The sequence below is a fragment of the Pleurodeles waltl genome, chromosome 6 (assembly GCF_031143425.1).
Source record: "Pleurodeles waltl isolate 20211129_DDA chromosome 6, aPleWal1.hap1.20221129, whole genome shotgun sequence".
NCBI classification, from domain to species: Eukaryota; Metazoa; Chordata; class Amphibia; order Caudata; family Salamandridae; genus Pleurodeles; species Pleurodeles waltl.
Window position 1 is genome coordinate 76,341,642 of NC_090445.1, and position 24,524 is coordinate 76,366,165.

Here is a 24,524-nt window from a genome sequence, read left to right on the forward strand (position 1 = left end):
CCTTCAATTATTGCATTAATAGTTACTGGACTAATTGATGGCATTGCTAAATGCAATTGTGAAGCTTGAGCACCCCTCTCTGGGTTTATTGTTATGGTTCATGTAATGATGATTACAGTTCACATACCGAATAGTGTCACCCACCTCTAAAACCTAACCAAACCATTGTAAAGTGTAAAGCGTGAGCAGCTCCACAGCAGTGAGTGCGGTTAACCCTGGATATGGTGTGTAAACGGCTAAGACTGGCCATGTTGCCCTGGCATTGCTAAGGGGGCCTAGCCTAACATTTGCTAATGGATGTGAGAGAGCGACCAGGAACCAATGTGTGGGTTACAGAAATGAAAGTGCAATTTCTAAATCTTCATAAGCTCTTTAAATGTTAGGAATTGCTGCATGAGTGTATGTGTGAACATTTCCTCTCTTGGTGTCTGCAGCCGGAAATGTTACCGATCAATAGAATACCTCTGTTTTATGTGCTTCTTGGGCCTCTACCACAAAGTTAACACCCCCTTCTGTAAGAGGAAGCCCATGGTGTTCTGACATGTGTTACTACATATCTGCAGTTTTGTGGTATAACCACTGGTGCTGTTAGCCATTTTAATGAATGGAATTCACAGAAGATTAACTATAGTTTAGGGCTGGGTGCGCTCCACTACGAGGCAAGGTGGATCCTAGGAGAAGGTGACCACAGGCACATCCATTCAGCTGGACATGGTGTCTGACCTGGCACTGAATATACTAATGGTTACTGCAATGTGTCTAGATTGTTTGCGCCTTGTTATATTTTCAAATTGATGGATGTTCACAAATATTTTTATACTATATTGTTTATTGTTGCATGCACTCAAATACTTTTATAGACTAGTGCTTAATATGGTGTAGTGGGTATATAAAAAGATGCTCTTAATTGTCACACTGTGCTTCCCTTTTTACTGTGAGAAGTATATAAACAAAGCTGTTTCTTTCAACAGGTTTACATCCACAAATTGCACGGTAAAATCCTCAACCTGTTGTAACCCTTAAACTCCTGCATGAAAACCTGACCTTCCAATCACTTATGTTTTTTTTAAATCAACCTCTGCTTCTTTCTACCTTCTGTCTCCCTCATCTGTGTACGTTACTCTAAAAATCTCATAGCTATCTGCCTTAAGGCACTTTAGAAACCATAACAATTTTAATTCCAGCTAGTAATTGTGCTTCATGTAGCCCCTCTAATAATCACATCAAACGAAACAAGCCCCACACAGCATGCAAACTAACTCCAATAACCAAAGGACTGACTACTAACTAGGCTCTGAGTAGCGTGCCACTCACCATAAAGCGCTTTGACACCTCATCAAGGGTAGTAAGCACTATACAAATACTATATACTAGGGTGATCCTTTGAAAGGTTCAAGTTTGAATAACATACAGACAAAAAATAGGGGTTCCTATTTTAGTAGAGTAGGATTTTTCCCCCGATATGACACCATGGATGTCTCAATTAAAGATGATTAGAGGCTTTGGGCACACTTAAGAACATTATTCAGGAGCAGTTGTGGCTCCTGGGTGTAACAGGGGAGGGGTGGTGCCTGGGCGGTTGGTGGGGGGGGGGGGGGCAGGACGGGGGGAATTAATAAAATATATTTGAAAAAAATAACACTTACCTCCTCCGTCGCAATGCTCCTCTTCTTCGTCATCACTGCAGACACAGGGCTCCCAGCCTGCCCTGCGCCAATCAAAGAAGTGTCAGGATTGGCTAAGAGCACTCAGTCAGGGCAACACTTGCTGGGCTGGAGACAGCCTTTTGCGCAGGTGTGTTTGGCCGGCCCAAGACGGCCGGCCATACACACATGTGCTCTGAGGGGAGTGCACTGGGCACTCCCCTTACTGCTCGTGACCCCAATGCCCCGCCCCTTTCACAAGGAAAGGATAATAAACATGGTTTATTATCCTTTTCTTGGGAAAGGAATTGCAGTGGTTGCTGCTGGTGGGGGGAGGAGAGGGTGACACTCCTCCGCCCTAGCGGAGGAGCCACCACTGTTCAGTAGACCCATTAAATATGTACCTGACCCATAACGTTGGTATCGCCATGTTGTATGGTTCCAACTGATTTTTTTTTTTTTTTAAAGACTGTGCACTTGGGCAACATAAGTATCAACACTATGGGGACTACGTTCACTCTTACCACCAGAATATGTTGGCTTGATTCCTGCCTAACTCACAGGGCGTCTTCTGAACCTGTAAACCCTTAAAGGTCCCTTATAGCGTCTGCAACCTTAGAACATGATATGGAAACAGATCTCCGCCTTTCGTTGTTAACTCAGGCAGGCCCAAAGGGAGACACAAGAAATACACCAACTGGCAACTCAAAGTATTTATTAAAGCTATTGGATTCTTGTATAAAATGCATGTGCTGCTATGATTAGTACAAGAAAACAAAGCATTGTAACCAGCAATACAAGGATGATGAAGAAGATTAAGAATTCAACCATTACAACTGTTGCATTAATTATATGAATACATATAATTGTACACCTACCTAGCACTACCTATCCTAGAGAGTATAGGGTGATGTGATTCTGCCAGATACCTTAGAGTGGTCCAACTCCCCACTTACCTGTGTGCCTGTTTCATCCAGAAGACAGTCTGGTATACAACAAGCCCCGTCATTTGCAAGATGGTGATGAGTCAGCTGGGTCGGAATTCAGACAAAGGGAGAAAACGACATACAATGGAAACGCTCCTGTGCAGAACAAAAGCTTGGGGTAGTTTTTATAATAAAAGCTGTATCCATTTGCACTAGGTCTCGTTTTAGCTGGTTATTGTTTATTTTATCCATTCAGAGCTGTCACCGAACAGACAACAACAAACAAGGGCAATCTGCACTGTGTACTTGGGCCTTGGACAAATTGTACAATGGTATTGTTAGGAATGGGGTATATAGTTGGCAGAGGTATGTACCCTGCCCAAGTAGAGACCACAATCCTAGTTAGGGTAAGTCACAACACAATCCAAATTATCCTATGCTCAACCTCTGTAAGCTTCGCACTGAGCAGTCCGGCTTAACTTAGAAGGTAATGTGCAAGTATTTGTGCAATAATTCATACACTAATACAGTGAAAACAACACTAAAATACACCACACAGGTTTAGAAAAATAGATAATATGTCTCTGAATAAAATAAGGTCAAAACGACAAAAATCCAACAAGCACAAGTCGAAATATCACTTTTTCAAGGTTTCAAAGAGTCTCAATACTTAAGAAACTGTGCTTTTAACACACAGTACCTGGGTTGCGTCAAAAATACGACACATGGGGACCACAGAGGAGGAGATACGTGGAAAAATAGGGTCATGCAATGGAATTTCCAGTGCAGCACAGATTATGCATAGTTTATTTCCACTCAGGAGCACAGTCTTGGTTCTTCACTGTGATGCGGGGATATTTTGATGCCCAAGAACAATGCGTTGTAAATCCTTGACATGCTGGTAGAAGGCACAGGGTCGTTCCAGTAGGCAATGCGGTAACTTTTCTGCCGCAAGGCGGGCGATGTGTCAAATTTTCAGTCCAGAAGCCGGTGCTGCGTCGTTCTGGTCGGCGGTGCAGTGATTTTCCAGCCACAGTGCGGGTGTTGAGTCAATTTCTGCAGGCGCTGCATCGATTTTCCTACGCAAGAGGATTTTAAGAAGAGATGAAGTCTTTGTTGGCCCGAGACTTCAGAAACAGAAGCAAGCTCAATCCAAGCCCTTGGAGAGCACTTTTGGGGAAGGCAGAGTCCTTCCAACAGAGTCAAAGGCCTGCAGGGCAGCAGTCCTTCTCAGCAAAGCAGTCCATATGAGTCCTTTAGGCAGCCAGGCAGTTCCTCTGACAGAGTGCAGGTGTACGTCCAGACATGTCTGATTTGATGGGGTCAGAGACCCAGTTTTTATACCCAAAAATGCCTTTGAAGTGGGGGAGACTTCAAAGAGTGGTTTTGAAGTGCAGAATTTCCACTTTCAGTCCAGTCCTGTCTGTCAAGATCCCTGTGGGGGTCTATCAGTCCTTTGTGTGAGGGCAGGCCACTGGCCTCGGAAGTGTAAGAGAGAGCTCCATCACCCTTCCTGCCCTGGGAGTACCATTCAGAATGCAGATGTGTCCTGGGTTTAAGGCTGTCTGGCTGGAATGCACAAGGGGAGCTATCAACCAGCACAGACCAGACGCAGATTGGAGACAGGCTGAAAGGCACAGATGGAAGTGCAGAGAAAAGCCCTCTTTCTAAGAGTGGCATTTCTAAAATAGTAATATTAAATCCAACTTCACCAGTAAACCAGATTTTCTATTACCATTCTGGACATACTGAACCTGACAAGATCAGAATCTAACACTCATAATTATAAAGGGGCAGATCTAATGCTAGTCTATGAGAGGAGCAGGCCTCAGAGTAGTGTTGAATGAATTTGTGAGTTTTTCACTACCAGGACATGTAAAACACATAAGTGCATGTCTTGACTTTTACTTACATAGCACATGTGATGCACTTTACTAGGGGCTTACAAGTAAATTAAATATGCCAATTGGGTATGAGCCAATGTTACCCTGTTTTTAGGGAGAGAGCACATCCACTTTTGCATTGGTTAGCAGTAGTAAAGTGTCCAGAGTCCTAAAGCCTGCAAAAATGAGGTCAGAAAAAGAAAAGGAGGAAGGCAAAAGGTTTGTAGTGACCCTTCAGAGAGGCCATTTGCCAACAGGTAGTATAATGTGCTTACCAAGAAAATGTATTTGTAAGCAAACCCTTTCTGGGTACAAACACACAAGCAAATGAATGCTCAAAAGTCATTGTTTAAAAAGGATGTCAACTTTAAACATGAACACGTACAAATCGGAGCGTGTGTGCACTGGCCCCATTAACCTCATGAGAGTCTGAGTGCAAGTTTATAGACCTAGCATTACTCTTAGCCAATCACCAAACCTCCAGGAACTGAGGTCCACAATAGTTCCATTGATATTAAGTTGGAAGATTGAAACTGTGAAATGAGTAGAGACTAAGAGAAATACATTCAGAACTGTAAGTAAAAACCCATGACGTTGCAGACACATCAGGCATGAGAGGAACCGTTACCAGAGTTTACCAAAAACAATTACCGCTCCACCATAAAACATTGGAGCAAAAGACAACCGTAAAGTCTCATCACTCATGTACAGCCATTACAAACCAGCATAAGGATAAGAACAGCTCCAGCATCAAGGAGCAAAGACATGGTGAATCCTCTATGAAAGAAGAGTAACCATGCACCTCTAACAACCTATAGTTACTGTCTTCATATGTAACAGCTATAAACGCAAAGTTGTTTTATTAACACGAGACTGCGAAGAAACTTAAGTTGTGATTACAAATATGCTGGTTCAAAATGTTAATATAAATATTGTCAAACAAATAACAATAATAATCATAGTGGGTATGTTGTTAAGTCGGGTTCCAGGAGTTGATGGCCTTTACATACTATTCAAATAAAAACTCTGGAAAATTACTGGGTCCCAGGTATGGCCAACAGCCAACAATGGAGTTTAAGCAAGCCAAGGTATGGAGACTTCTGTTCACAGAACTGATATTTCCATCACTGTTTTTACCTTCAGCTGTCTCAGGTTTGTTTCTTCTTTGCGCTGCACTGTACGAAGTTCCTCCCGCCTTTTCATCAAAGAGTCTATATAACTCAGACACTTCGCCTAGAGTAAATAAAGATTGTGTCTTCAAAGTGTTACAGATATTGTTTTACAATAACAATGCAATAAGTGTTATCATCCTTTAGTTGTTCAGACAAATACTCAATATTTCTCTTTTGATAACATTGCTGAAGTCTGTTGCAAACCAGAGACAATTCCAAAAAGTAAAAAATGAAGATACCCCTAAAAAGTTATCATGGTAATCTATCACACTTATCAGGTAGTAACTATGATGGTATTCTCTCTTAATAGTTTGAATTATATGACTTTATGTACTGTTGTGCATTTTTCTTTTTTTTTTTGTTGAAACAGTGTTTTCTTTATTGAATGCGAATACCTGCTCCCGATTTGTAGACTCGATGCCACCAGTTACTGTGTAGGACCTCAGTGTACACTGCGAGCCTGCCACCAGCAACATCTCACAGTGCTGCTTAACCTGGAAATATCCTGACCACATGCGGATACCTCCTGCCCCTCTAGCACTGGCACAGCCTCAGAGCACTGCTGATATAAGCCATGACACTCTACTTTTCCTGTCCCCTAGCATCTTCAGAGCACTCCTAGTGTATGTAGCTGCTGGATACGCCTCTTGCAGCCTCATAATGCATTTCCGGTGTATGCTGGAGCTCCCTCACCCTCCCACATCACCTCCAGACTCACCTTTTCAAATAAGACTTACACAAAAGCCATGACTGCAAAAGTCACTACAGACACTCAGATACCCCTATGTAGACTTATCTGTTTTATCTTGTTAGGAGTTTGGGTGTGTGCACTGCTTTTTGCAGTCATGGTGTTCATGGAAGTGTTAGTTGTAGATGTATCTTACAGTATCTGGAGTTTTGTGCTAGGTTCTTTATTGGTTAATTTGTGGTTGTTCCATTTGTTCGGTGTGTGTGTCTCCATTTCATTTCATAAGAAAGGGGATGTGTGGTGTTACGCAGGCCTGGATGCGATGTGTTCCTGGCATGTAGTTAGCAGTGGGATCAAGGCTGAGCTGGAAATTATATTGGATCTTCATGGCCTCGTTTGTACAGCTATCTTACGTGGAATAAACCCTTGCCTAACCCTATTTTAAAACATATGGTAGCTGTGCAATTCCACAGAGAGGTGCCCGGATATCAGGTAAAGTGATCTAATGCAGATTCATAACAAACTCAGGTCGGAAATGGGTATGCTGCTTGAAAGAAATTAGATTATGTTTTAGCGTGGATGACTACCTAACTCAAAGAATACTAACAAGCATTTTCAGGATGAATCCTTGAAGACCCTGGATTTTCCAGAGCTTAGCCATGCCACAGAGTCACAGGGTACATTAAAGGCAACATTTAAAGTATTTATGCAATACCAAAACAGTAATAAAGTTGAAAAGCAACACAATAAAAAAATAGATTAAAATTAAATTACCAAAACAACAATACCAATAAAGGGACCCAGAGATATGAAATTTTAATGTTTTACGTAGGAATATCGCCAAGAAGCGCATTGTGCCAATGATAGCCCATGTTGTCAGTAGACCAGAGCCTAGACACAGTTTGACACTGACTCCAATGGGGCACAGGTCCGATAGCGCAACTAGGTTTGCCCTGATGAAAGATTTTACCTTTCAATTTGAGTCCTTTGAGTCCCAATCCACCACAGGGGTTCGCTTGTAAGGCCTCCCACAAACTCAGGGAGGGACTTGGAGACACACAGGGTGTTCAGGAGAGTCAAACAGCAGGGTCCAGTTGGACAAAAAGGCCTCTTGAAGCTTGTGGTGTCCCGGTCACCTTAAAAGTAGGTCAGCCCCTGGAGTCCAATTTTTTGACCTATGGTACAAAGAAGAGCAGGTCCCATTCAGTAGGACCAGCTTTTTAAGGTCCAGGAGTTTTCAGAGGTGGGTCCTGGTGCTAGTCAATGTTTGGAAAGGACTCCTTGGCTTGTGCGTGTTTGTGTGCCAGTAACTGTATCCCTGATACATGCATAGACAGAAGTCTGGTTGAACAAAGTAGGGTTCCCCAGCAACCAGACAGTAGCTACACAAGCATTGTGTTTGCATTCCTAGTGTTGTACGTAAACCCAGGCAGACCTATTAAAACAGGATTTGACGAACAAGCCAGATTTGACATGGTAATGTCAAAAAGAGGTTCTTCCATTGGAGTCTGGCTTGATGAGGGGGGGTGCAAATGAAGGGCCCTACCCAGGTATCAGCTAACATTTGCTATCACAGGGGAGTCCTCTTTTAGGCCCAAGCCACTGGTCATCCTGTAAAGGGAACAACAACACCTCTACACAAACAAGCCTTTGTTCCCAGCTCTGGGAGGAGTTGTCACACCTCTTCAAATGCTAATTACTGGTTGATAGAAGTGGAAGGGCAGATGCAAATAGGCCTCCAGAGACTTTAGGAGGGCCGGGTAAAGGCAACTTTATAAAAGTACATTTCCTTTAATATTTAGCAGAAATTAGACTTTACAATTAAATTGTTTTGAAATAACTATAATAGTTATTCAATTTTGTTCTAGCCCTTTCCTACCAAAATTAGCATTATCAAATTGCTAAATTGTCTTGTGATCATGGAATTGCCACACCAACTACGCTTCAGTGGATTTATTAGATGTAGGTAACACCAACCGCCATGAGCAGTTTCTCTCTCAGTGTCATCCTCCAAATGTCAACCACTAGAGTTCCACCACCCACCACATTCTCTTACTATGTATTCACTTCTAGAAGGCTAGAACACATTCCAACCTAACAGGTCCAAAAGATCATAACACAAATGTAATAATGTAACTCAATGTTTTCCTATGGAACAACCAGCCTTGCTACAGTGAAAATGACTTGTGGGGCTTTTTGACTGTAAGGACATGTTTACATTAAATTCTTACATGTCCTACTTTTAAAAACAATGCACCCTGCCATATAGAGAAAAAGGCCTACAAAGGAGTGACTCAAATATTTAAAAAGAAGGTTTTGACCTGCCAAAAGGGGTTATTTTGATAGATCGTATTACGGTTTAAAACTGCAACAGCCAGACAACAAATAGTATGGTTGCAGTCATGTTTGTACTGTCACTGTAGTGGATGACACAAAAGGTGCTGCAGTTCAAAAGTGGGATTTAACTTACAGGCTTTGGGTACCCTTTGTACCATATGCTAGAAACTTACAGATAAGTTAAACATGCCAATCAGGTTTATGCCAATTTCACCATGGTGAAAGGGGGCGCAAAGGCATTTTATCACTGGTTAGCAGGGTAAAGTACAGAGCTCCACAGCCAGCACACATTTAGGGTCCAGCAAAAGGTGAAAAATCTGGGTTGACCCCACAGAAAGGGTAAATTTCCTACACTACTGAAACTCACTGACAGCATGAGAAGTAAAAGCACAATGGTGACTATGACAAGAAACAACTCCAGTAGGACTCACAATGTGTCTATTTTCAAAAACTGAAAGATATTCCGGATCCAGGGCCATTTCTGGTGTCAAAGAATATGTATGAGTCAGAGCACAAAAGCTGTGCTACTGCAGATTCAATCCAAAAGAATCAAACTTGGGATTTAGACCAGATAGTGAAACAGCTTTCACAATCTAGCCATTCTCGAGTCCAAACCAGCAGCAGTGCACCCTGGGACATTGTGTTCTCTGGTGCTCACCAGCATTTGAAGTCCACTGGGGAAACCTATTAATCACATAAGTGACTAGGTAAAATACTAAAAAACAAGCATTTGCTCCAGCAGGAATGTATTCATTTTGGAGGAGGCATGTTCTGGCAGGCTGAGGCAGAGCCCTAGCAGGGCAGAACCTACCACTCCCATCTGGGGTGGGTGAATACACTCAACGTATAAGCTGAGCTCACCCTTGGGTAGATTGGCATAAAGCCGTCAGGATTATTACAGGGGCAATGTGTAAAGCGTTGGAACAGCACTACCACACAACAAATACACTGAATGTCACAAAAGAGACTTCACACAAGGTGTATGTAAATAAAGTTTGTATTCAACACACATTAATTAACACGTCATGAAAATCATGTAAACCTGGGCATAAATTACATTTAGAAATATCACTAGCAGTACTAGGCCCACCTGTGTTAAAACAACATTACCAGTATGTACACGTGAAAAAAATACTTTCCCTCCCAGCACCCTCATGCGGTATCAACACGCTGCCTGCACGAGTCCCAATTCAATGCCACACAATTCTAGGATGCACCCCAGTTCACAATGATAGCAGCAATGTGTACATACCGAGAACAGCAGCACTTTTAAGATAGTTCCATGGCCTAGGCCGCACAGGTAAAACCCAATGTCAACCATGATGGTCCTCAGACCAAGAAACAACATGTACGCCACAGCGCTGTGTGGTGTAGTCAATCACAGCGAGTAACTCCCACTCACTGCCTATGCACTGCTATGTGGTGCCACTGACATCAGGCAGGTTAGTATAACACGCACTCATCTCACACTCGTTCCAAGCACCTTAATACGGTGCACTGATATCTGGCAGGCTAATGGTCACAGCACTCAGAGACCCTCCCCCCACCCTCTTTGGGTCCAAATCATCCTACATCCATCCACCAAACAGTTCCTACTAGCCGCCCCCTCACTAGCTGGTGATGATAGCACCCTTACACCCCTGGATACTAAGCCACTTGCGGCTGAAATTAAACTTATTCAGGAACCCCGGGGCAAAGGTGGAGGGTAAGCAAAAAGATAACAGCTGATCAGGCAATAGTTGACAAATGGAGATCTAGCCACCACTTGGGGAGTTACCTCAGTGGTCTCCACATCCTGCCTTCTGGTGCGGTCCCCGGTCTGCGAAGCAGGGGAGGGGGCTTCACTCTGGGACACACGCTGTTCACAGTGACACCCAGCCCAGCCAGGCGCTCCAATATAAAGATAGTTACCAAATCCACACCTCCCTGGTAGGTGGCACAACGTCTGGGGCGCGATGACTTGAGTCACACCAGACAGATCTGGACACACGAACAGTTACCAATGCCGCAGCTCCCTGGAATGAGGCAGCACGTCTGGTGCGAGAGGACTTGAATCACACCAGACAGATCTAATCACACACTGAAAGTTACCAATGTTGTATCCCCCTGGAATGAGGCACAACGTCTGGTGTGCAATGACTTGAGTCACATCAGACAAATCTGGTCACATATATACACACAAGGAGACACTAAGTTCAGGGATGCTGCACGAGGTAAAATACAACACTACTCTGGGTACGCCCCCACATCAGAGGGTCGCTACTAGTGAATTGGACACCGCATGCAATGAGCATGCAGTTGGGTGTTGCACAAGAGAAATGCGGTACATACAACAAAGACAGACCACACAGGATAGTGCAACCGGTGAATCTGCTAACTACCAATGAGATGCTTATGCCTGCCGTGGCCAACAAGCCCTTGGAGAGCACACTTCAGCAACCATTTTGCCCAGGCCAGTCGTGATGCAGGAAGAGTGTGCAGTCCCTTCCGAGGGCAGTAATTACTCTTTGCGCACAACAGGTTCTTCTGGCAGTGTGCACCATGTTCCTGCAAGTGTATCTCTTCTTTGCTGCAGTGGGGCACCAGGAGTTACACTATAGTGTGCCTTTGGAGTTGGGGTGGTTTAGAGGGTTCCCCTTTCAACCACAGACACCTGTGTCCTGTCTTCCACGGGACTGTGGAATGCAGATCTTAATCTTTAGTGGGGCCATGATCGGGCTCCGAGAGGCCAAGTGCAAGAACCTCTCCCTCCAATCTATCCAGCCAGGCCCACAAATGGCAGAAGTCTTAGTTCCAGTTGTGTGCCCAAGTTTTAGAGCCATCGTTGGGGAATGCACAGATGTGCTCCTCCATCCCCCAGTGTGGACTCGAGTCAAATTAAAAAGCACACAATGTGTTTTAGGGCCGAGAAATGTCCGCTTTCTAGAACTGGTATTTATCCATGATTGATAAAACCACCTTTACCATAGAAAGGGGTTTGTCAAGACAAATTCAATAATAGTAAACAACATGAGACTGCTCTGCTGCAATCCGCTGTCGCAGCTTGGAGTAACTGTAACACTTTTCCCATGTTAACCTATGGGCAGAGCAGCTCTCCTATGCAGTGAACACACACATGGATACTCATCACTCTCCGAGAACACATGGCGTTTCGCACATACAAGCCTGCATTGGCAGGCGGGACACGTTTAAAAAGCACAACATGCGCACATGCTAGTTATGTGTTTAAGCACCATAAGCCACACCTAGGCCTGCGTCACTTCCCAACATATGTAAGAAGGTTCTGTACACTTTCCCACTGTACTTACAGTAGGAAATGAGCCCTGGGCCCCAAGGCCACTAAAGGGGAAGTGGGGGTAAATGGGCAAAACCTACTAGCAAAAGCAACAAGCATTTGAAATGCAATGGGTCTCGCATTTGCTCAAGTTAGAACTATTTGTGTTGTAAATTACTAACTGGACTTTTCTTGCTACACAAACTAAAATAAAAAGTAAAACAGTTTCACATAAGCGAGCTGATTCAATACGCTGCCGTGAGCGTGACAGACACACACAAAAAAAAAAAAGAAGAAGTTGGCTCCCAGTTAAAGTTATCGGCAAACGTGCAATTATCCATATAACAGGGTTAGTCTTCAAGGCAGTAACAAAAATGCCCCAAGGAGGGACAAACGTAAAGCATTTACCAACGAATATAAAGGATTTTTGAAGGGCAAGCCCATGAACGAGTGATAGTGATGGGCGTATGGGGGGCGTGGTTAAAAGCCCGGATACATAACAACACGTCGGAAAAGCAGTGCTTGTGCACTGCTATGCCCGACCTAATGAGGCGGAAAGCAGCAGAAACTACTCAGAAAGACAGGATTAGAGGAGGAGAAGGCAGTGAGAATGAGGCAGAAAACAGCAGAGTGATGCAGCTGCAAAGGAGAGCTGATCTGGAACCTGGCTCTTGCTGCCACTTCTCAGAAATCCAGTTGCGTACTCTGTCTGCTCTTGAACTGGCTTGGTCATCTCACTTTTATCCGGCCTGATAGAGTGGAGCTTACACTTCATTTTATAGTATTTGGCTACAGGAAGGGGCAATGCGAGGGATGTTTAGCTTAACGGGTCTCTTCCTGTACCAGTTACTTGTTTAGACCTTGACCATTGCACAATTATGAGACAGACTGTGTAAATTGACTGTTGCAACCCACCCATTGGTTCTCTCATTTCATGTGCCCTTACTGCAGCCATTATATAAATCTGTAGTATTGTTTAAAGTTACTAGATTGAACAGGGTTGTGAAATTGATTTTCATTACAGCTTGACAAAAAATGCACTTGAGAGATTAAATGTGCAGGTATTAGTATTTGCTTGATTTTATTTTCCAAACACAAATTAAATATTACTACATTTATAAGTTCGAACCAAATACAATATTCAGATATCTAATTATCCCTATAAATTCTATCAGTAGCCGTCTCACTTCTTCATACAAGGAAAAAGCAAAGCAAAAATCACAAAGAGGAGACTGGGATTAAATCTTAAATTTTGCAAATTCTACAGTTATTACTTTTTCTGTACCTGGGTGTACATTCGATACAACTTCTTATGTCCTGATTCTGTCTACAAGAGTTTCATGGGATGAGAATATATTTAATGGTTACTTATTTGGACTGTACACGACTCTGTTTTCATGTCAAAACCGGTTGTGATAATTAGTCTCAGTGGAGGTGCCAGATTTATCAAGAAAAGATCAACTCATGTGAGAACGCACCACAAATTAAAAAGCATACCAGTGCCAGGTTACCCACCGGTAACAGTACTTTCGGGTTAGGACTGAAGGCATATTGGTGAAGGAATGTAGCATAACCGCAAAACAATCTCGAAATATATATATATTTTTTTGGTACGTATTGATTTCCACTGCTTTCCTACAGCAATAAAGTGCAAATGGGAAAGGAAAACACAACCCACACTTGTAGAATATCAAAATATAAAAAAGAAAAAAAAAAAAGGAAGGAGTACCTCAATAACGAAGGGAGCAGCGGACGGGCACTAATTAACCTAAATGAATTAGTGCTTGATCATTGCGCCACAGATGAGACCGGAAATTATGCCAGTCTGAACTGGACGAATTACAAGGCTTAAAAGAAGAGTGCCACGAAAGCCAACAAATGGTGAGCGACTAGCGGGCTCCGAGCCCTTTTCTAACTACTAGAGCGTCTCGCAAGCGATACGCATGCACTAGCGCATGCTATCGTAGGTTCGACCCTATAAAGGTTTGGGGAAACACCACTTCAGCCTGTCAAGCCTAACAATTCATAAGAATTAAGGGCCTGATTACAACTTTGGAGGAGGTGTTAATCCATCCCAAATGTGACGGATATACCACCAGCCGTATTACGAGTTCCATAGGATATAATGGACTCGTAATACGGCTGGTGGTATAGCCGTCACTTTACCGTCACTTTTGGGATGGATTAACACCTCCTCCAAAGTTGTAATCAGGCCCTAAGTCTTTTTTTTTATATAACTAAATGATTCTTTGACAAGGGCCTATATAATCTATCAAACAAACACCCACAAATTGAAGAATAAATTTGTGTGCAACTGAAATTCATCAAAAACAAATCCTCTACGGGGGGAGTGGAGAGCAGAGATGCAAGATGGATGCTTAATACAAATGCTTTGAGCCACGGCTATTATGCCGAAATAAAACATCCTGTCGCAAAGTGGATCAACAAAAATAAATGCACGTAGCAGGAAAGCAAAGCATTTGACTATAAAACTCAGCTATTGGAAATTGAATAGAAGTCGCCACTGCTGGGAAGCTTGATGGATAGGGGCTCAACTCTGCCCCACTACCTACATCTGGTCTAGTGAGAAGGAAGAAAGATGGTTGCAATCTCAGCAGATACATGAACTGGGAGATGTAGGACCCGAAAAGGTCAGCAGAAGGGGCATATGGAGGGCAGCTGACCTGCAGCGGTGCTCCTGCAAGGAGCGAGCACTGATGATTGGTACTGATGACTGGTACGTGGGACAGGAGATCCAAGGCATTAAGGCCTGTGAACTGCAGGACTATAACAGAGAATGGAGAAAAGAGTCAAAGGGAGCCGTATCAGGGGCCTTCCTGAGAGGGGGGAGGTGCATGACGGGTGACCGGAGTAAGTGCGGCTGAGGCTCATGTTTCATAGTCCCAGGAATAATTCAGTGCTGACCAACAGGCAGGTGGAGATCCTGTTTATTGGGCAGAGGTGTCTCAGTTGAGCAAAATGCAGAGACCTCCGTTGAGGCCCTCCTTGGCCAACAACTTAATATTCAGAGGCCCTATTTCGGGAAATAAGCAAGAACCCTGCAGGGTGTTAAGCTCAGGCTAAAGAGAATGAAATGAGGAACGGATACATAGTGAATGTGGGTGGGGGAAGATCTGAAAGAGGGGTATGGAGGGAGCTCATGGACTACAGTCTTGAAAGGATGCCCCTACCTCCCAGCTCACAAGCACTGAAAAACTAAGGGGATACAGCTGGGGCTAAAATAAATGACCATGAAATGATAAAGTACATTTACACCAAGACCTAGCAGCAGGTCCCTGTCACATTATACCATAAAAGAAGGGTGCAATACATTCTATAAAGGTAATTTTTAATGCGACAATATGGGAGGTAGATAGGAAAACAAGACCTACTCACCAGAATAAATTGGACAAGTATGCCTTCATGAGGGACAGCAATCACAGGACCGAGAGCACAAGATTCAGTTTATCAGAAAGTGCAGTGGGGACATTTCAAAACCAATGCTGCAATAACTATTGGAAGCAGTCAGAATCGAGAACTGTGGTTGAGCACATGATAGACACTGGCAATTGATATTAATGTCAGAGTGCATCTCGCAGGGTCGCAGACAGAGTGGGACATATGTAGCAAGGCCTCGGCGACCAGGCAAAGGATTTGAACAAACGTGAAGGCAGACATAGCCAAATTATAGCACAAAATGGTTCTTCTAGTAGCAAGGACAGAGGATGTGGAAAGCAGGACACAACATAATAATATATGGATTGCAGGTGTGCCAAAACGCACGGAGGGGCCCTTAGTGGAATAGTTTTTTGAAAATGTATTAATTGAAAAATGTGCAGCTTATGGCCGCTCCAAATTGTTTTCGGTAGAATGAAACTGCAGAGTACCGTTTCTGTTGCCTACAACTGGTGCAAGGTCCATGGAAATTATAGAAGTCTACTGAATTTCCGAGACCACGTCGTTTAGCAGGGAGACAAATGCAAAAATCGTTTTGAGATCGAGGACTAGGTTCTTTACTTTCCTGATTTTACACTCCACTGAAAAGTCAAAGTAGAATATTTGCCAATGGCAAGTGCGAACCTATAAAGTTCTACATTATATAGATGATGCTGTTCCCAGCCAGACTCAGAGTTCTTGGCATGTCTTCCAGTAACTTTACCACGGATCCAAGTCACACTAAAACAACATCTAAAAACAAGTTCTCGGCTTCACGTTATCCCCGGAGCACTAATGCTTGGTGATACGTCCTCCCTACTTACCTATTCAGCATTAGTTGAAATGTTTTGTTTGCCGGCCTACCTAAAGGGCTCCGGTACCCTACTGGGTCCGGTTTACGGTATGTAAGTCTCCAAATACAAAAATAACATTATCATCATTATTCTAGCCCACAAAAGACCAGCTGCGTGAAAGTGTCAATCACCTCAGTAACAAATAGTATGTTTTGGTCTAAGAACCCCTTTACTCCAGTCTCCCACAGCAAACCGAGGCCCGCTTCACCCTACCCCCGCACGGTAAGAAAACCTACCTGGTAGATTGGCTTACTAAGGTATGTTAGTGACTCTTGCCTAGTTCTTCTGACGAGACTGGATTGGGGAGGAGGGTGAGCCTGGCCCCCTCCCCTGTTGCGTAGACCGCTAGCACACATACCTTGTGCTCCTGGGCAGCCTCTCGAATTGGGGAGCGCCAGGTAGCCTGGCCCCACTCCCTGTTGCCACACCTCTATAGCACACGGGCCATGTACTTCTGGGCGCCTTTGCATGGAAACCCTTGCCCCCGTACACACACCTGGCCAGTCTCTCAAATGAAGCGTGGTTCCACCCCTGCCCCAGGCCAGCTCTATAGCACACATACCTTGTGCTCCTGGGCAGCCTCGCGAATGGGGACCACCATGTGCTCTTTGTGATCACGTGACACGCTGCAGACCATACAGATGGTCTCCTGGTCATCTTCACAGAACAGTTTCAGTCTCTCTTCGTGTTTTCTGCACAGATTCGGATCCTGGGGGGTCGCACTCGGTACGTCAAGATGTTTTAGGGTGTCCACCATGTTTGCCAGTCTATTGTTAGGTCGGAGTCTCCTGCGTTGACAGGTGTCCCTGCACTCAGGGCAGGGAAAGTCTGTCTGCAAGTCTTTCCAGTACTGAGAGATACAGAACAGACAGAAGATGTGTCCACAGTCCACAGAAACGGGGTTCGTGAAATATTCCAGACATATGGAGCAGGTGGCCTCCTCCTTCAGGCTCAGGAGCTGGTTTGCTGTAGCCATGTCCCTACTGAGATACACGAGCTTCGTTTCCCAGCTTGTGAGGTGTAGTGTACCTGTCTCCTTATACACCCTCCCACCTTCACTACTGCTGCACACGCAGACCTGTCTGCAACAGAGCAAGGAGTGTCTGTGGCTGAGCTGGGAGCGCCTGCAGCGGAGCTGAGGTACCTGGATCTATAACCCGGGACCGTCTGCAGGTGAGCGGGGAGTTTCAGTCCGTGCCTTCGGCGTTTCGGAGCAAGGACTTTATGCAGTTATTCAGTTGCAAGAGTAGATAGGTCTTTAATTTAGGTGTTTGAATTGCGTACTGGGATTTGTAGTCCATCTAACTCATTATGAAACCAGGACCACAAGTCCCAGAATGAAAAGAAAAAGTAAATTCCCGGCTTGGGCTGCTCCTCACGTATGAAACTTTGTATAAAGACGCCATGACCCCGGAAGGCCTAGCACTGACCTGGGAGTGTTCACTGTTTGCATAAGAGTATCTGAACCTGTATTAGGGGTGTGCACACCTGAGAGTGTCGGAATTAGTGCTGCGAGTGACGCCGTCATGAGGTGGGAGCGCCCGTAACAGAGCAGGGATTTATCTACGGCGGAGTTGGGAGCATTATCAGTTTACCTGGGAAAATCTGCGACTTTGCCGGGTGGTACGGGTTACCCGAGAATGTTCGAGTCTGTGCTGGGGGCGTCTGCCCCTGGCAGTGTCCGAGTCTGTGCCTATGAGTACCTGCATCAAGAGGAGGGAGTTGTTGCAGCTGGGCAAGGATGTTAAGCTCTACGTTTTTTACGAAGCACACACAGCACGCGGGCATTAATTGGGGAAGTAAAACTACAAGTTCCAGAATGCAAAGCGTTGTTATGTAAATAGGTCAGGCTGCAAATATCACGCAAGGCATGAGGGCTATTATCACCAGTGCACAAGTTCATAATAGTGTAGGGCCTAACTAGCGTATGCGGTTCGCAATTACGTCACATCCAGTGACATCACAATAACTTCACATCCTAGCCAACATTTAAGTAGGATCTGCCCTATATCACAGTCGAGCTGAAATACAGTCTTTGCCTATGTAATGTACTAATGTCAATATATGTATACAATGTGTTCATATTTTACCCAAACATGCGTGTACTATACTTATTGTCCGTGAACGCAAACGAGTTGTTAGGCAGCCCTGTAGCACTTGGTAATAGATGTCAGTCAAGAGATAAAAAATGGTTCACTCCAGGGCCGTTCTTTAAAAAAAAGGAAGTGCTGCCCGATTGATAAAGGGTTAAGAACACCCAGAGAGTTTGGTAATTGTAAGAGAGAAATATTCTGTGAAATAACCACTTTTTTTGAAGACTTTGAAAGTGTGAGCGCGCTTTTTGTCTGTGTATGTACAAATTCCTGCTGAAATCCGACTGACATCTCACGATACCCGACTAAAAGCACCTGTACCCAACTATTTATAAGAAAATACATTTATTAAGGGGGTGTAACACCCCAAACACCCCTGAAGCTACGCCCCTGCTCATTACAAGTCTATGCGATGTACACATTGTTTGCACATGGGAACAGACATCGAGGTGGGGGACGATGTGACAAGAACACGTTTCAACCTCCGTGGCCTAGGGAAGTAGGGGGTGGGGTCAGGCGCCTCCTGTCTAAACATAGTGCACTTGCGTCCACCACCGATTTGTGCCCATCTTGTCAGTCCTGGCTCTGTAGTTGTGACTTGTGGGTTCTGTAGTTTGATTGAGGTGTAGTGGTTTGAGTACCTGCAGCATTAACTGTACCTGCCTCAGAGAAGAGAACATCTGCAAGGTAACGTGGGGGCGTTTGCCTTTGAGATGTCAGCGTCATTAACTTACCTGACAGCGTCTGAATCCTAAAATGGGAAACCAATGATGATCAAACATCGGGAAAGCCCATAAATATGGATAATTGCTAAATGAATTTGCTTCATCACTGATTCTGTCTTTATGTTTGCATAATTAGATAAATGCGAGACTGTGTAAATACTTGGATGGATGAGTGGTGCACTGGGTAGTGATTGACTGTATGGGACGTTAAAAGGTGAGTACATGAATGGGTGGATAAATAAGTGTATGCCCGTGGCGTAACGAAACTTAAGGTCCTCCCCTTGCAAAGTACCAACAGGGCCTCCCCGGGACCCAGTCAGGGGCCCTTCCGCCCCTGCACAGTGTTCTACGCTGAGGGGGCCCCCTGGAGCTCGCACCTCACCCCGCACCGCGGGGCCTTTGCTACACTACTGGTGTGTGCATGGATGAATGGTTTATTATAAGAGTACATGGATGATGGCTAGATGAGTTAGCGAGTGCATCAATGGATGCAAAAAGGATACACCAATCTCATAGGGCAAGCATTTCACCACAGCCTGCATAATGCTATGGGTGTCCACCATCATGCGAAGGATCCCACATGACATGTAATAAGGAGCTAATTCCCCTTACCTGTTACATCCATCTGTACATGCATGCAAAGGATGATGCGCAGTACATCAAAAGCACACACTAAGCACAGACCACCGTATCATTAACATCCTATAACAGGCATAGTTCAATGCATCTCCTCCCTAGACAGCTAAGAAGGATTCCATTTGACTGCACTTCCTTCCTATTGGGTTGTTGGTTGAGGGGGTGTGAGCCCTTCTCAAGCAACAGCCATAATCCTTGTCAGGGTGAACTATAAAAGTCACTAAATTAACCTGTGCTTAACCCTCTGGTAGCTTGGCACTAAAGCAATCAGGCTAAACTTGGAGGCAATGTGTAAAGTATGAATGCAGCAAACAGTAATAAAGTGAAAACACAAGAGAAACCCCACACCAGTTTAGAAAAATAGAGCAGAAATGAAAACTATTTGACGCTAAAATGACATAATCAAATCAATAGAACGAGAGTTATGAATTTTACATTTTTTAAAGTGAAATCTAGCTCCTAAAAGATCACAACCCCAGCTGCGGGCATTTAGTCGCATGAGACCATGGCAGTCAAAAGTTATGGCCAGCCGCAATGGAGCGTGGTTCGGATACATGAGGAGGACTGGGCACGGTCTCAGTTTACTTTTGGACTAAGAAGACATTTTGAAGAAAGGTGTCTGCAAATGTAAAGTTTAGCAGGGCAAGGCAGCTGGCGGTGTCTGAGGAGGAGGCATCATTGTCAAGGAGATGCTGGACGAGGTCACAGTGAAGATTTATTTGTTTGGACGCATCTCTTTTCTGGAAGTCGAAGATCTCTAGCAGGATGAGGCTGCAGGCTGTAGTAGACAAGAGTTCCACAAGGTCGGATATCCCTTCTGCATAGGGGTAGCAGCTCTGAAGTCAAGCCAACCAGCAAAGCATCTTGGGCGAATCAGCCAACTGGTAGATATCGTTCTCCTCTCAGTTCTCAGAGCACTTTTTGGAAGAAAATGTTCTAAGTCCCACATTTTGGATTTGGGCTATCTGGGCACCTTTAGCACCACTTCAAAGTGCTCAGGACTAAAGGGCCACCACCTGAATTGTCAGGACTCACTCAGGCTGGGTCCAGGTGCGAGTTCAAGATGGTTGGAGTCTTTTCTGTCCCTGAGGCTCTGATCAGGAAGCCAGACAACTAGCCCTTTGAGTCACTCTGGAAGTCCTGGGTTCAAGCAGCAGTGCAAGTCCAAAGCGCAGGGCAGTCCTCTGAGGACCCAGGGCAGTCTTTGAAAGAGGGCAGTCCTCTTGGAGCAGCAGGACAGTCCTCTGAAGTACACACAGGTGACAGGCAGCAGGGCAGTCCTCTGGGAGTTCTCCACAGGTCCAGAAGTGAACTGAAGAGTGGGTCTGAGAGCCCTGTTGTTATATCTGATGCATGCTTTCAAGTGGGAGAAGCATCTTGATGTTTCCCTTTACATAATTGTCTGGAATTTCCTGCCTCCCTGCCCTGGTCCCAAGATGCCTGGAAACATAATAGCCTAGTGTGGCGTTCTTTGTGTGTGCTGCGGCAGTGTCTCTGAAGTGGGGCTGTGCACAGCTCGACCACAACTCCATCCTACCAGAGTGGCCCATTCTGCTAATACCCAGTCCCTCTGTCATGTGGCTGTCTGAAAGGAATACACATAGGCTAACTGCCGCTCACACCTAGTCATGTGACCTAGGAACAGGTTGCAGGTAGCAAATGGTTAGGACAAGAAGATGCCAATTTTCTAAAAGTGGCATTTTCAGACTTGTGACTTAAACTCCGACTTTACCATTAAAGAGGATTTTTAATTACAATTCTTTGGACACCAAACATGACATTTCTACTTGCTCCAAAGCAAACGTTATCACTTAAATGTCATATGGTAACTGTTAGAAATGGGGTTTTTGGTTGGCAGTCAGGTTGCCCTCTGTCCAAGCAAGAACCCTCACTCTAGTCAGGGTAAGTCACACACAATCCAAAATCAGCCTGTGCTCACCCTCCGGTAGCTTGGCACGAGCAGTCAGGCTTAACTTAGAAGGCAATGTGTAAAGCATTTGTGCAATAAATCATACAACACCATAGTATAACACCACAAAAATACACCACACAGTGTTTAGAAAAATATAGAATATTTATCTGGGTAATTGTAGGTCAAAACGATCAAAGTTGCAGTACGAATTTGTAAAGATATCACTGAAAAGTGATATTAAGTGTCTTTAAGTCTTTAAAAAGCAATAAAGTGTCTTTCAAGCACAGAGTACCTGGTTTCTGGTGGGAAATCTCCTCAGAGGGCCACAGGAGAAGAGATGCGTGGAAACAGGGGTGTGTGCGTCGATTTCTCCTCAGCACACACAGACTTGCGTCGTTCTTTTCCACGCGGGGAAGTCGGGCGTCGTTTTCCGGCGCGCAGACAGTCTCTTTTTGTGGATCGCGGGGATTACCAGATGTCCCGGGTCTGTGCGTGGATTCTCCTGCTTATTTTCCGGCTGCGCGTCGTTCTGCGGGGCTGCGCGTCGAAGTTTCGATCTCACGGTAGGCTCGCGTCGATTTCTCCTTGGAAGTCGGGCGGCGTTGTCCTTGCGAGGCCGTGCGTCAAAGTTTCGCACTCACGGTAGGCGTCGCGTCGATTTCTCCTGGAAAGTCGGGCGGCTTTGTCCTTGTGAGGTTGTGCGTCGAAGTCTCGATCGTCCCGAGGGCGTCGCGTTGATCAGCGTCGGTGTGCGGCGTTTTTCTTGCCGCGAAACAAGCTGTGCGTCGAAATTTTCGGCGCACGGAGCGTCCAAGTGAAAGGAAGAAGTCTTTTTGGTCCTGAGACTTCAAGGAACAGGAGGCAAGCTCTATCCAAGCCCTTGGAGAGCACTTTCACAGCCAGACAAGAGTTCAGCAAGGCAGCAGGGCAACAGCAAGACAGCAGTCCTTTGTAGAAAGCAGACAGGTGAGTCCTTTGAGCAGCCAGGCAGTTCTTCTTGGAAGGATGTAGTTTCTGGTTCAGGTTTCTTCTCCAGCAAGTGTCTGATGAGGTAGGGCAGAGGCCCTGTTTTATACTAAGTTGTGCCTTTGAAGTGGGGGTGACTTCAAAGAGTCTCTAAGAAATGCACCAAGTTCCCTTTCAGCTCAATCCTGTCTGCCAGAGTCCCAGTAGGGGGTGTGGCAGTCCTTTGTGTGAGGGCAGGCCCTCCACCCTCCCAGCCCAGGAAGACCCATTCAAAATGCAGATGTATGCAAGTGAGGCTGAGTACCCTGTGTTTGGGGTGTGTCTGAGTGAATGCACAAGGAGCTGTCAACTAAACCTAGCCAGACGTGGATTGAAGGGCACAACAAGATTTTAGTGCAAAGAAATGCTCACTTTCTAAAAGTGGCATTTCTAGAATAGTAATATTAAATCCGACTTCAACAGTCAGCAGGATTTTGTATTACCATTCTGGCCATACTAAATATGACCTTCCTGCTCCTTTCAGATCAGCAGCTGCCACTTCAACAGTGTATGAGGGCAGCCCCAATGTTAGCCTATGAAAGGAGCAGGCCTCACAGTAGTGTAAAAACAAATTTAGGAGTTTCACACTACCAGGACATATAACTACACAGGTACATGTCCTGCCTTTTACCTACACCGCACCCTGCTCTAGGGGTTACCTAGGGCACACATTAGGGATGACTTATATGTAGTAAAAGGGGAGTTCTAGGCTTGGCAAGTACTTTTAAATGCCAAGTCGAAGTGGCAGTGAAACTGCACACACAGGCCTTGCAATGGCAGGCCCGAGACAGGGTTAAGGGGCTACTGAGGTGGGTGGCACAACCAGTGCTGCAGGCCCACTAGTAGCATTTAATCTACCAGCCCTAGGCACATGTAGTGCACTCTACCAGGGACTTACAAGTAAATTAAATAGTCAATCATGGATAAACCAATCAGTAGTACAATTTACCCAGAGAGCATATGCACTTTAGCACTGGTTAGCAGTGGTAAAGTGCCCAGAGGTCAAAAGCCAACAACAACAGGTCAGAAAAAATAGGAGGAAGGAGGCAAAAAGTTTGGGGATGTCCCCGTCAAAAAGCCAGGTCCAACATGACCCCCTACCAGCCTAAAGCCAGGGGAGAACAATCACTATCCTGATGTACTTCCCTGTTTGAGGCGACAGAACAAGGACCCAGGCCCACAACAGCAGGGGCATGCTCCAGTTCTTCGCCTTCCTGACTCCAATTGGATCACTCTGTCCATACTCTCAGGGCCCACTAAGCCAACCCATGGGGAACCTTTCTCCTTACCTGCGGATCCCATCTGTGCAGCACCTAACCTTACTTTGCTCACAGATGTATCCCAGGAGCAGGATAGTACCACCATGACCAACACAGTGGTGTTGCCCACTCTACCCCTGGGGTGTGACACTTGTCCTCTCCCCAGGGATAACTCTGTCCACCCGGACAGCAAGCCACAGTGATTACTGACAGCTGCCAGGGATGAGAGCCAGGCCCCAGGCCTCTCAAAGCTCTCCAACCACTGTGGCTGTGGAGAGTGGGGGGCGGTAGCCCCAGGTGCTGGGCACCCTTTAACCACTCTCCCTTCCACCAGGTCAGGGATGACAGCCTGAACCTGGTCCTCCCCTCTGGGGCTTTGTACCCTCCCTCCTGGAGCGGTACCCCCAGAGTCCAACATGGTCAGGGTGCTTACAGAAGTCACCCCGTACCATTCCTCCACCAGTGCAGGGCTGTTAACCTGCAACTGGCCCTCCAACCTGGGGCCTGTACCTTCAGGTTGGACTAGGGCCCGGGGTGAGGCTTCCCTCCCCCTGCCCTCCCTTCTGGGGTCCAGCACCCTCCAACTAGGAGTGGCCTCCTCAGAAGACAACATGGTAGGGGCACTGTTATCAGTAGCCCCTCCCTCCAGGTCCGGGGGGACACCCTGAACCTGGTCTTCCAG

General features: G+C 45.4%; 1 protein-coding gene across 1 annotated transcript in view; it reads right to left on the bottom strand.

Annotated features, from left to right (window-relative positions):
• LOC138301862 (E3 ubiquitin-protein ligase TRIM39-like) overlaps window positions 1–17,483 on the bottom strand; it is a 134,875-nt gene extending 117,392 nt beyond the window's left edge. Inside the window, exons 1-2 of the mRNA XM_069242354.1 lie at window positions 16,775–17,483; window positions 5,590–5,685 (exon numbers count right to left, since the gene is read on the bottom strand). Coding sequence (XP_069098455.1) covers window positions 5,590–5,685; window positions 16,775–17,188 — 510 coding nt within the window. The 5' untranslated portion in view covers window positions 17,189–17,483. The remainder of the gene's footprint in view (window positions 1–5,589; window positions 5,686–16,774) is intronic.
• Between the last annotated feature and the right edge of the window lie 7,041 nt (window positions 17,484–24,524).